Source organism: Oreochromis niloticus, linkage group LG7 (assembly GCF_001858045.2).
Source record: "Oreochromis niloticus isolate F11D_XX linkage group LG7, O_niloticus_UMD_NMBU, whole genome shotgun sequence".
Lineage (NCBI taxonomy): Eukaryota > Metazoa > Chordata > Actinopteri > Cichliformes > Cichlidae > Oreochromis > Oreochromis niloticus.
In genome coordinates, this window is record NC_031972.2 from 27,904,475 (window position 1) to 27,918,685 (window position 14,211).

General features: G+C 37.1%; 1 protein-coding gene across 3 annotated transcripts in view; it reads left to right on the forward strand.

Annotated features, from left to right (window-relative positions):
* cntfr (ciliary neurotrophic factor receptor) overlaps nucleotides 1-14,211 on the forward strand; it is a 203,487-nt gene that overhangs the window by 107,291 nt on the left and 81,985 nt on the right. For all 3 annotated transcript variants that reach the window (XM_019361247.2, XM_003440112.5, XM_019361248.1), the window contains one exon: nucleotides 4,715-4,948. In XM_019361247.2, coding sequence (XP_019216792.1) covers nucleotides 4,715-4,948 — 234 coding nt within the window. The remainder of the gene's footprint in view (nucleotides 1-4,714; nucleotides 4,949-14,211) is intronic.

The window sequence follows — 14,211 nt, forward strand, 5'->3', positions numbered from 1 at the left end:
ATGCAAAGCTGTGCATATATATCTTCTTTACTTGGACTGCATGTTAGATTTAAAATACATTTAAAAGTAACTAATTAATTCCCTTAGGAATCATTATAGTTTACAATAATGAAATAATTCTATACGAACTATATTTTCTTAAACATGTATTGTGTTAGAATCCTAATGTTCTGCACTTGCTGTTGCGCAAGTTTCTGTACACATGCTAATGTACATGTATATACATCACTATAAGTTAATCTGCCTGTGTGCATTTGTTTATGTGGGCTCGTTGCTTATGTCGGTTTAGTAAACAGCTCATGGAGCTAGATGTACAGCCAGTTGCTTTTTTGGTTTCTATGAATGTGCTTGTTTTTCTTTAAATAGCCTCTGGACAGCAATACTGGATTGTCTTGCAGGTCTTAGCCAAAATATGACATTATTCTGGCTCTTTATCGTTAAATCGTAATATACTGAAAACATCACAGGACTGCATAAGAACTGCAATGCCCTCAGTGCCCTGAAGAATCCCACATTTAATGCAAAGTTCAACTTTCCTGGCAAGAAAAAAAAATGTTGAGAAACTAGCCTTCCCTTGGGCCCTGATGGTGTGGTGTACGTGCGGGTGCACACACAATGAAAGAAACTTACCACATTACATTTCCAAGCATTTCAATGTAATATATGTGGTGTTTTTTAAAACCCTGAAATTGTGACTTGAATTATGCATTCACTGTTTTGTTTGTTTTACTTTTAAGCTGTGGTGTAATTTTTTTTAGGTAGTGCTTGATGTTTGTGTTGTTGGTGGTAACCATGAAAAATAGCAGATGAAATGACATTAAATCATGAATATAATGCTGGCAGCATGCCATCGACGTGGTTCATTTTTGGACTCTGGTGTTTCAACTTGAAAGGAGAGAAAACAAAAAAACTCGCACTAATATAATTCATCAGATTGAATCCTGGTTTTAGTTCCAAAATTGTGTACTTTTGGTTGCTAGATGAGAGGTTTTGGAGGTAGTCAATAAATGATCTTTTCTTAAGGCTCCAGGGTAGTTATAAGCTCTGTATATACTTAGGCAGTCTCAACTGGCTTCAAACCAAATAAAAAGAATAATAAGTAAAATTAGTAACACTAAATCTTTGTGAAGGACATTTGTGGTTCATATTCTCATTTAGCAGGGAAAACCAGTGTTCTACCACTGCGTAAAGTGCCCTGTCTATTACCAAGAGAACAATAGCACTTGAGTTGAATGCCATTATGGTTATTAGGCCTGCTTGTCTGGATGGTCATGAGGCATGAGGACATTATGCAGGGCAGTCTACGTATGCGCGAGTGAGTACATGATTGTAATCATAAGTATCTGCTTGTGTTTCCACTGTTGCTATAAGGTGTATTATGCATGAGTGGCATGTTAGAAGACTACTGATCTCCTGATATACCATGTATGAATACTGAAGTTTCAACACAATTCATATGGCATGTAAGTGAGCAGCATCAAGGTCAGAGGGAGCGAAAGTAATGGAGAGGGGAGAGCAAAAGATGAGCAATGAGATATACAGAGGGGGGACAAGATAAGAGAGACACAGTGAGAATAACTCTCAGAAGGATAAACAAAAGCAGACACAAAGGTAACAGCTAGCATCCCTACAGCAGATAGTAGTACTACAGCATGGAGGGCTCACGGACATTATCATATGTTGATTTTTGGTATATTAAGACTCCATAAGACCATTTTATCTGTGCAACTGGAGCTTGTATGAATGAAGGACGAGGCTTAAAATCCTGATAAAGTTAATTCTCTGGTGCCATAAACTACATAAGTTATCCAAAGTGTTCAAGTGGATTAAATGTAACTTCAGTAATATGAATTCACACTTGATTTAATACCACATTGAACATTTTTAATCCTTAAATATTTAGCAGAACACTCTGTGTTTATCAGCCCCCAGCTGAGAATAGTCAGTAGTTATAACTGTACCAGCTGGGGACGTTTTTAAAACTCTGTCTCTGAATCTGTGATCTCTTGATGAGTGGAAAGTATAGCGACACGAAGCAATGAGAACAAAAATGTTACGGGTTATCTGAATAAGTTAAACTAAGATGAATCAACAGGAATCAACAGCTTGAAATGCACTGAGCCCACAGCTTCAGAAAATGTAATTCCGGTGCACACTGGACACTGTTTGTGAATCATCATCAGCTAAAAGTTATTGCTGGACAAGTTGAAGTTCAAAGCAGGGCATTGATACAGACAGATGGCAGTGACACATAGACAAGGTTGGAGGACGAACGATAGAGATAGAGACTGACACAGAGAGTGAGAGGAGAGGAGGAGAGTGTTGATAGGACAGAAGAAAGACAAGAAGAAGTGAGAGGACAAAATGAAATGGAGAGAGATGGAGAAGGAGCAAAGGCGAAAGATGTGACTGGATATTTGAAAGGACTGAGGCAGTGAGAAGGTGATGTAACCTGAGAAGATACAAAGGATTGGATGCGGCAGTGAGGGGGACAGGAGAGGTTAAAGAATCATTGCTGTACATAGACGGGTACTGACCTTCACAAAAACAAGAAATGCTAAGTGCAAAAAGTTTGTAAGGGGTAAGCTCTCGCCAGAGACTTCATTTTTCTTTCAGCTACTAATAACAACTTCTTTCTGATTAAATCAGTTGGATGACATTCATGACTTTCCACTTCTACTCTATTAACAACTCAATGTCAGTGTTCAAATCAATTTTGAAATGACTTCTGTGTCTTTGATAAGTACGAATTACTATTACAAGTTACCAGTAATCACACAATATATTCTGCAGTTAGTTGGTTTGAAAGTGCAATGAATGACCACTGACTTAAAATTCAAGGTCTCTTCTCTTCTCTTCTCTTCTCTTCTCTTCTCTTCTCTTCTCTTCTCTTCTCTTCTCTTCTCTTCCTTGTCACATGAAGCACCAGGGCACCAGCATCATCATCAAAGCTAACATCAAAGTCAAACTTTAAGGTTTATGCTAAGATGCAAATAGCTTTTTATGTAAATAAAGTCACACAAACTTGTTCAAAGTAAGTTGACAGAGAAGGAGATCAAAGAAATTGGCATTTCTTGCCACTGACATGCATATGCACACACATTATTTGGGGAATTTGGAGGGCGAGCATGGAGATGGTTCGGGCGGACAGCAGAAGAAAAAAAATGATAATAATAGAAAAAAATGAAGATGGCATGAATCACAGAGAATAACAAAAAGAAAGGGTTAGTGAGGGGTAATGAACGGCGGAATAGAAGACGAAGAGAACAAACAGCGTTGGGTTAATGTTAATGGGGACAAGGATCTTGTCCCATTAAATATAGATGGCTCTGTTATGGGACATGAAATATACATGAAACACTGGGTTGACATCTGTATCAGCTGTGTTAAGAAGCATGTCTGAGTAGATTGAGAGATGGAAGCTAGCTCAAGTGAAAAAAGAACTGCAAAATGAAAGGCATTGTTGTGAGAAACAAAGGTGGGTGGGGACAGACACACAAAGAAAAAGACAAGGAGAGACATCAGATCAAGACAAGGATCTTGACAGCATTTGATCCACAGCCAGTAGAGGCAAGCCCCCCCCCCTCCCCCGTTCATAGAAGAGGGCTTTTACAGAGATGGGGATCAATATTTTATTGTTGTTTCTTGTTGTGCTGTTGATCCTCAGTGTTAAGTGTTAATCTGAGGTCTTCAGTCTCTGTGGTCGTGGCATGCCCCATGAGGCTTATCAACACAACAGGGCTACTAACCCCAGTGTTTGGCAAGAACACCCATTAGGCTCACATATAACCCTTAACCCTGGAGGTCACAGACCCAACTACTTTCCTGACTGGGCATTGCTGTTAGTTAACAGAAGGCTAAAAGCATCAATGAAAAGACACGTCAGAGTCAACTTTCTTTTTCAAAATTTGTTATGATAGAAATAGTCACAGAAAGTTGTTTGTGTTTATGGACCTGATTTGTTTTGGGGGGTTTTGTCAGTCCCCACATTTTTGAAATATATTTCAATTATAAATCACAATGTATTTTTTGTCTGTAGCAGAAATGTTGTCAAGAGCTTTCTGCGGGGATGTGTCAGTCTGCCAATCAGGAAATTGAGCTGTGAAATAGCAACTGTTATATTTTTGCCCAAACCATCTTTTTCCAAAACTAACTAGTTAGTGTTTAATACCTAAACCTAACTGGAACATTTTAAAATCATAATTCAATTGAATTGTGAAAATCTGTCCCTTAAGGTACTGTTTCTGACGTGAGCAGCAAAATGATTCATGTCACTGCCAAAATTTGAACCTTTGTTCCTTAAAGTGGAAAATATATTTTTTTGTGTACACAAATAAACATTTATGAAACCAGAGAGATTTAGTGAGAGAGAATTAGTGTCCAGAAACACACACACACACACACAGAAAAAACAAAAAAAGAATAATCGGAAGTGTGTTGAATCCTAATAATACTGTTTCTTTTCCAATGTATCGCTTAAGAAGCACATAAAAAATGCAACTTTGATAGAGTCTGTTGTTTTGTTTGTGCAAACCAGTAAACCAGACTATGTTTTGCTTTGCATATTCTCATTCATGCCTTGATTTTGACCATCTGTGTTCAGTTGCCAAGGGCCAACATGCACACAGGGCAGTAATTACACTGCACAGATATTTTAGTGGTTATTAGCTGTTGCTATCACCAGCACTTAATCATTGTCTCTGTCTCTTTTTAGCTGATAGGATCCAGTATGGACGAATAGGCAGTGATGTCACCATGCAGTGTGGCTCCCTGGACAATGATGCATCAGTATCATGGAAGATGAATGGGACATATGTGAAGGCCCAGCACAGTCTAGAAGGTCCCAGACTGATTCTGACTAACGTGTCCCTGAACCATACTGGACTCTACACCTGTTTTCAGAAGCAAGATGATGACAAACATGAAGCCATCTTTCTCCAAATTGGAAGTAAGTACAGTAGCTACGCATTTGCCCTCTAAGTGTTAAGGATGAGACATGACACATTTTTAATCATCCTGAAGGGAAAGTGAGTGATTGCAGACATGAGCTGGAAAGACAAAAGGTGAATAAAATAAGAAAGTAGTAAAATAAAATAAGCTAGTCTTGATGCCATTGGGATGTCAACAAAAAGCAAAGAAAAAAACCCAACAACATAGAAACAAGTATGACACTGCTGATAATTTCAAAAGTAATCTGATAAAAATGTGATAAAAATAATGGCTATAGATGCCCTGCTTAGTCTTATTTCAGCTATGTTTAAGTAGCTTTCTGTGTAATGTAAAATTATTCAACAAAGTAAAGTAACAAGTACATTTTATGTCTTTAACACATTTAAAACCAAATGACTTTGCATTATATTACTACTATTACTACTACTAATAATGATAATCAATACAAATAAATCATGCTACATACATTCAAACCATTTGCATAGAATAATACAACAACAACCCTAACCCTCCAACCACAATTCCAACTTCAGCTGCTTCCAAAGCTTGACAAAAAAGGTCTAAATATGTGATCAGCTTAGACTTAGATAGTCTCAGTCGATGCTTGTGATATCATTTGTGATATCATTCCAGTCTTAGTGGAATCACAGTAAAGGCCCTTTTGAAATAAGCTTTGACTGCGGGATGGTCAGAGCTTATAAAAGCTTCGACCATCCCTGCAATCAACTGCGTCTAAAGACTGAGGAATATTACTTAAGAAGCTGAATCCATTCTATTGACTAGTCACAGGTCCTGATGTTATGACTTTGTATTAATGACTGTGAGGGTCAACATACTGCTTGCTACCAAATTTCCAGATTCTTTTTGTTCCATGCAAAGTGAGCACTTCAGCTAAATGACAATTTTAATAGTACGCTGTAATATTTGAGGGGCTGTTTCATTCAAATTTTAAATGCCAATATAAAACTTGAATTGTTGTGATAACAATCTTTACAGTAGATCTGCTGCCAGCTGACCAGTTCTTATGAATAGCTGTTAAAATTATATTTGGTCTATTTCCTGTTATGGTGTGCATAATCGTAATAATCATATGAAAAGTAAATGATGTCACTTTTAATGGACTGCCATGAGGGTTTGTGAGTTGGCATTGGCCTCATTTTAAATCCATTATTTTCATGGTGAAAGTTTTATGCACTTATTCTTTGCATAATAAGTGTGTTGGATGGAGTGGTAAATGGCAAGAAGATGACTTGAATGAAATTGCCTTTGTTATAAATTGCTTTATTTACTAAGCTGAACAGTTTATATGACAATGAAAAGAAGAACCCCAGAAGTAATTTCATTAGTTGGTCTCTATTTAAGTTAAACGTTAATCTTAGTACCTGCTTTTGTGTGGTATGCTGGTATAGCTTACAGGATGTCCAAATATTTGAATGTCCATAAATGTTAATAATGATTTTAATGAAAAGTGATTTCTCTAACCAGCAGATTAGCGTTCTGCCTTATTTATAATACATCACATAACTTATTCACAGTTATTATATTTATCATCCTCCTCCATCCATTAGCTTGGCTGTTATTTTTGAATTCATCTGTCACTGCAGTTATGCCTCATGACTGATTGAATGTCAATCTTAAATGACAGATTGAATAAAAACAATGTTCAGTCAACAGTGAATTATTATCTGCTTACTGTAGTTAAAATTAAAAAAGAAAAGCAGGGACATTATCTCTGCTGGGCAGTGTTTGTTCACATGAAAATGATCACTCTCTGTCTTCCCTCCTTTTCAGTCTGTTAGTAGTAAAAGGAATAGACAACATTTTAAATTAAATTTTTACAGAAATCACACTGTAGCTGCAAGAAGGCTAGAGAGTGAAATTAAATATCTTCTTGGCATCAGTCACAGTAGGCTACTTCAGAACGGTGGCAAATTTTGATACACAGCACATGATTCATCACTCCAAGGGGGGAAAAAATAGCCCATACAGCGTTCATCTTTCCGACACTCTTGTGTTATTGAGTCCACCACAACTCTATTTTTGAGAAAAGCAAATTGAAAGACAGGTCGACCGGTTCATTTATCTCATTTGTGCCAGGTGAAATGTTAAAATGTCTTTCGTGAATCATGCATACAAATAACCGATCCAAAAAAACAAACAAATAAAATAAATAAACACTCAACGGTTAAAGATATTTTTGAAAAAGCGGTCAGCTCACGTCCCCTTTAGCTAAACAGTAAACCATGCCAGTATGATTCCATCCACTTGTCAACGGAACCAATAGAGGCCAAACACACAACCCATCAAGATTTTATCCCAGTGCTGATGTTAAAATGCTACATTTCCAAGCAAATGTTTGATGAATGAGACTATATGAGCGCATGACAGTTTGGTTAATCATATCAGCAATGATGAATTACACAATGCTGAAGTAATACTGATTTAATGAGTTTTATGTTATGGCAAATTATGTCAGCGGGGGGAATGATGCAATTCATAAACAGGCCAGGATATGTGTGTATGTTTAGGTATGCATAAAACAGAGACAGAGGGAGAGCGAGCCTTAGACGGACAGATGGAAACAGAGTATCTGTGTGCAAACTAGCACACGTGTGGAAGACCGGAGCTGCTTTTCTGCTATCAAAATGACACTTTGTGTGTGAGAGACAAACAGAGTTTTATTGTGTAATCATTCATCAAGGGTCAGATCCTACTTTGCTAACCTACTTTTAGCACTGAATCTAACTGTCTCAATAACAGTCTGTGATTTTATGACACGTTCAAGATACGCCGGGGTGGCAGCAACTGTAACTCTGCATTTCTAAATCTCTTCTGTCTGTGTTTTATTGTCTGTTATCACTGCCCCTTTGTTTTCTAGCTACATTTTTTTTCATTATGTTAACTGCCACCTACAAAACTTTAAGTGTTGTGCAGCTACAGTGATAATGACATCATGACAGGCTACACTTGTTCTGATTACCATCATGATGGTAGTTTGATTTTATGCAGCGTTTATTACTTACACTGGGGGCTTGTTATGTTTCACACAGATAGAAGTGTTATCAGGAGAATAGCACAGAGCCATCTGTTTATGCTTTTTAATTTTTCTCCTTCACTCTGTCTCTGTCTCTCAAACTTTTTTTGATTATCTCTCATCTTTCTTATCTTGCCTTTCGTTATTCTTCATGCTTATGTGTACGTCTGTAAAGCAACCTTGTATGACGTCCTTATTTTCCCACTCTTTCTAGCATCCATCCATCTACGCTGGCTTTTTCATTTGTGTTAGGCAGCATCGCTTAGCTTTGTGTTTACACTGGTTTGCATTAGGAACACTAGTGTTATGCTATGTGTGTATGCGCGCTCGGTCCACCTTCACACCGAATTTATGGAGTGTGTCAACATAATGTTAGCACAAGGAGACAGCACTTGTTTGTGTTGAGTTTCATGTGGAAATATAGTGCCGCTTTGATGTCTGTTTCTTTTCCCATTTGTATTATTTCACCACTGTATATAACTGTTAGTTTACATTCTCTCTGTTACTTTGTTTTAAAAACTGTCCATCTCCTCATCCACACGCATAAACAGAGAGACACACAAGGAAACTTCAGCACCCAAGTACTCAATGACGTCTTTAGACTGTATCTTCAGAACAAGACGTGATGTTAACTGGTAAAAGGGTAACATAAAGCTGGTAAAATAAAAAGTGACATATGGCTTAAAAAATACAATAGAAAATGAAAGAGTACACCCAGTAAAATTTCATTATAATTTAATAAGCAAGCGGTCATAAAACACTGAAGCGCTTTGTGGGATAGTGCATCCTTTGCTGTCACAACAGTGAAGTTATTGCTGTCCTGCTCTTCTCTGGCTTTGTCCATTCTTGTATGTATTGCTGTTTTTCAATGACCGTCAGCTAAACAATTTATAGTATAGCAAGATGAGCTGCACCCAACCAGTTATTAAGCCTCCCAGCAAACACAGCATTAACAGCATAGCATCATATATCCAGCCACTCACCTGTCAGCTGCAATATACTGCTAGCGAGAAGCCTGCCATTTAGCAAACTTGAACCAGCTGTACTTTATGCAAGTTTTAGACATAGTCTATGTGCAACTTGGTTATAACACAAAGAAATAACTTAAAGTTTACACCTTTTGCAAAAGGATCTTCCAAGGTTAAAATTACCAGGGAGATGGAGGAAAGTACAGAAGGACCTTTTCATTAGGGAAACATTTTACATATGATAGCATACATTATTTTATGTATTTTTTTCAAAGTCAATTTCACTGAAAGCTCTACTACATGATGATAACTCTTTGAAAAATGGTTGTATTGACTTAGTTCAGATGTAACAACTAGATAAACTCATCTGTTTAATTGAAGTACTTAATGTACAGTGTGACTGTTAATTACTGAGGCTTATTTCGTAGGAAACCTGAGTCCCTGGGGAAAAAAAGTTTTATTTATCCCTCCACACTCCAACAGAATTCTACTAAAATGTTCTTGACAATTTTAAAGGAAAGGAAGAATCTGGTGAATACTATAAACACTCACATTTAGTCAAAAAAATTTAAAGAATTTGCATAAATCTTCTTATTTATTCCTTATATTATTGAAATTATCTATTGTCAGCAGGATTACACGTGTAAATCTTCCATCTGTGCACAGCTGACAACTAGTCGGCTAAAACAACAACAAATTGTTTTAAGCTCAAGTTAGACTCAAGTGTTTAAAAAATCGTACTGTGAGAGTATGAGTCTGATGATGCTAGCTTTATTTCAGATAAAGTGTTAGTGACAACAGCTAAGTCTGGCAAAAACAGCCGACCTTACTGACAAAAAAGTTCGGGATATCCTCAACACTTCATTATCACTCTATCTCTGAAAAGTGAGGTTCACAGACTCATCGATCAATGTCAGGCTTCTTTCACAAAGTTTTATAGACTCAGATGCTACAGATGAACACAAGCCCTTGAGGTGACTTGGGAGTAAACATTAAAAAAGGGGTTGTTATTGGATACAGAGGGTTAAATATACAGTGTAAAACATATATAATTTGCGAATGTAATCAAAGTTTTGAGCTATTTTTTAGAATTATTATTATTATTATTACCAGAAAAAGTTCACCGGAAAAAAATCATCCGACGTATGTAAACCAACTCTTCACCAAATGCAGTGGCAATGAATAAATTCTGAATGATGGGCATTTAAGAGATTGACAGGCAGAAACCCCAGTTTGAAAACTGAGATGGAGCACTTCTTCTTTCCTTCCCTTTAGAGGTAACTTTTCTCACAACTTTGAAATGATAGTGATTATCACCTTAAGAACATGCAAGACATGCATGTCTAAAAGCATTGTTGCTATTGACTCCCTGTTTTTAGAGCCCATAATTCAGCTACTCAGCCAGTATGCCACTCAGAATGCCAGCTGAGACGATACAAAACCAGCCCCTGCCCGCAACCACTCCTCCGCTTCCATTACTGTAATGACAACATTTTAAACATGTACAATGAAGAAAAGCATTCATCTTGCAAGCAAGAATTGTGTCTGTGTAGTAATGAATTTATACCACAGATCATCACACAAAAAAAGAGGGATCTAGGTTTGGCACCCATTCTTGTAAACAAATCCAGTTTGAGCTGCTCTCAGATCATAGCAATGACATTATGTAAACAGTTGCTTTTTTTTTTCTTAATGCTACAAATTGCAACAGAAGTCTTAACCACTAGTGTTGGAGTATCAAGTTGATTTGTTTAACCCATGTGCATGTTGCTGTGTGTGTGTGGTTAGTGCTCAAAAACCATAGTTGGAAGACTAGAAATGGAACAAAATATGCAGTCATTCTTTCCCTGCTTCTTAATTCCAAGTCCAGTCTATCCTTAATCAATAAGGTGTGTAAATCACCATTTGAATTACGCAGCAGGACAGTATACCATTCCATACCATTGGTGTGTCAAGCTTTTATTAGTAGATGCAAATAGTTATAACAACTAAAATGATATTTACTTATAGCTGTTTACTGTAGCTCTTGTTGATATCCCATCCAAAGAGTATAACTTTAATATGATATAGTATATTTAATATGAGTTTAATTAAGCTCACATGACACTTTTAGATGACACTTTTTGAATAAATAAAATAATGAATAGCACAAAATGTGACCAATGAAATGCCATACCACACACTGTTTTCAACCTCTTAATACAAGAAGGTGTGATTTCTCTCGTTAGAATCATGTGCATCTCCATCCTCAGGCAACTTATTTCTACACAAACACACACAGACACACCATAAATTGATGTCTTTTTCCTTTCCCTGGGTAGCTTGTTTTGGTGTGTAACCCCCCCCCACACACACACACACACACACATACACAAACATACACACACGCACTCAAGGGACCTGTGCTACATTGCTGGATAATGGAATTGTCTTGTCTCCTTGCAGACAGATCGCTACAGAGGAGGGTGAACCCATAAAGCTCCTCTGAGACTTCCTGTTTAACCAGGAAGTTGCCCCCACATGTAAGGGCACTGCAAGAACTACTTTGCTTCCTTTTTAATTACTCTCCTTGCATGTCCCAGTATCCAGTCAATCATAGTCAATGGAATCATTGAGGACTCAGGCTTAGAATTTAAGTCAATAGTCTAGCAAAAGCGCATGCTGTCTCACGTCATTTTATTTTTAAATCTACAAGACCAGTTGCCCCAGTCTGTCAAAACAGAGTAAAATTAGTATTTTTAAGTCAGTCAGTTTAAATACACGTTCAAAGAAATAGCATAATCTGATTCATATGTAAATCAGATTGCTTGGTTTGATTTTTTTGTAGTGTAGTCAACTGTATAGGATAAGCTCCTATATTGCGTAAAATGTTAGATATTTATCAATAGAATTAAATAAAATTACTTATGAAGAAAAGAGTTATTCTGTCTTCACAACTTTATTTTATTTATAAAGTATGGAAAAAAGTTTTAGTACAGAGGATCTGACCAAAGTCTGCAGTGGCACCAAGTGTTTTGAGCAAAGCCAATAATTTCTGCTGCAGGATTAGTGTTGTAGCTGATCTCTGACTCCTGGAGTAAAAACAACTCTTTCCTTCAGGAAACAGTGAAAAAAAAGCAGACGGCTAGGAGAGGCTTAATGAGATAATCATACAGATTTATTTTATGATTATCTCAAAGTTATTTATCCACATCTTAGTTACCTCCCTTACATTGAAATATTAATCGTGACCATCATTGTCTTCTTTCTCTCTCTTTTTACTCGTAGTTTGCCCTCTGTTGTTCCGCTCTACATCGCAAATTTCTTCCTGCACCATTTTTTGCTCCACTTGCAGGACAACAGCAATTCCCATCACTTTATTGTAGCAGACAACCATAACAAATGGGAAAATGGCCCTGGCAAGAAGTCAAATGGAAGTGAATACATGTATGTGTATGAAATAGTGTGTGCTTTGATTTCTTTGTATCCATTGGGTTCCATTTTTTTTTGCCCCCAATGCTTTTGTTAGCATTATTAGGGTTATTAACACTTATTTTTTTATATCTACATTTAGTCTGTGTCAGACTGAGGATAATGTTTTCTGAAGTTAGTGTAGAAAAAAGTACATGTGGACAAATACACATCATTTTAGACAGAATTGGAGTTTCACAGGTTTTGCTGTTCAGTTGTGGCTTCTCAAGCATTCAGTGCAGCATACAAATTTTTTTTTTTTTCTGGGGGGGGTTCTCTCTTTTTTTGCCATAATATTTTAATATCCCACCACCACGGCTGTGGACATTCATCACCCTCCATCATTCTTACCCATGAAGCATATTTTACTGTATTTTTTTTTCTTCCTCATATCTTAACATTCTGCCCCAATCCTGTTTTTTTTTGTCTCATTCTTGTCTTTCTCTTTCTCTCACTAATCCTCTTACACCACGCCTAGTCTGTCCCATTTAACCTATTGCTTTGTCTTTTCCTTTTCATCTTTGTCCATGCATTTCAATCGGTACAACTTTTTACTAAAAGTCTCACACTTTTCTCACACTTCTTCCCGTCTTAATGTATACTATTAAGACCAGAAGAAGTGTATAGTATATAGTACATTAGTCAGTATACATGTGTATCTACAGCCCACAATATTAGTACAACTGAATCTGAATCTGTATAGCTTTTTTTCCCCCTAAGTGAAGACTGGTATTTAGAAATCTGGCTGCCTGATGGGCTTAAATACAGGACATGTTTATGGGTCTCAAAAGGTAATATTCATTTAAAAACACTGGCAGGCTACAATAAGTTAACATTAATTAAAGTTGAAACAGGGTTATAAGTTGGCTACATTTAGGGAAAATGTTCCTGGGAAGAAGATGAAGCGGTATAAGAAGACCAGCTGCAGACATCTGAGCTTAGTTTAAGGAAGCGAGTTGTTACAAATAGTGAGGTATTTTAAGGACATCCACAGTAATGTCCTTAAAATACCTCTGACCTGACAGAGCATGGTATTATTTTGGTCGTCTGGGGCGCTTGCATCGGAACTTCTTTGGCATTTTGGATCTGCTTGATCTGCCAAAGCGTTTAATGTAAAGTGACATCCACCTGAATACTTACAGGTTTCTCAGCAAAGCATTTTATTGAAATGAGATGTGAGAAAGTTAGTGTTGATTCTCCACAGAAATGCAACTAAAATTACAAGATCAGTGCCTTTAGAAATGGCAAATTTGGTGTTCCATTTTGACAAGTATACAAGTGAGTTTTGTCACAAACAACAATGCTCAGCCAAGAGCATGGTTTTAAGAGTCCTACATCCGTGTCACAAACATGAGACTCATTGTTTTGCTTCTGGTAGCACAGCAAATAGAGCATCACTTCTAGTCTCCTAAAATTCTGCTCCTTGGCCCTATTAAATTTTCAATGCTCCAGCTTTGTTCCACTTGCATGCTCTGCATGAAAAAACACCATGAAGTATATCGGATAATTGGGAGTGTGCTAGTGGTGCTGCCATGCCTGCCCTAAACTTTTTTTTCCCCCTTTTGCCACTCTCACACCTTCTCCAAAATTCTCTGGTCAGTCTTGAAATGGATTGATGGATATATTCTTATGATTATCTTTTGATTTTTCATCACTTCCTCCATCTACACAGTCAAAGTTTACTTGTCCCTTCACTGACTCTTTCTCATCCTCTTTCTCATTTCTTCCCTTCACTCCTGTCCTCCTCTTCCCCAACTTAATCTTGCCCTGCTTTGTCTTTTTCTTTCTGTCTCTCCTCCAGAGTCTTGA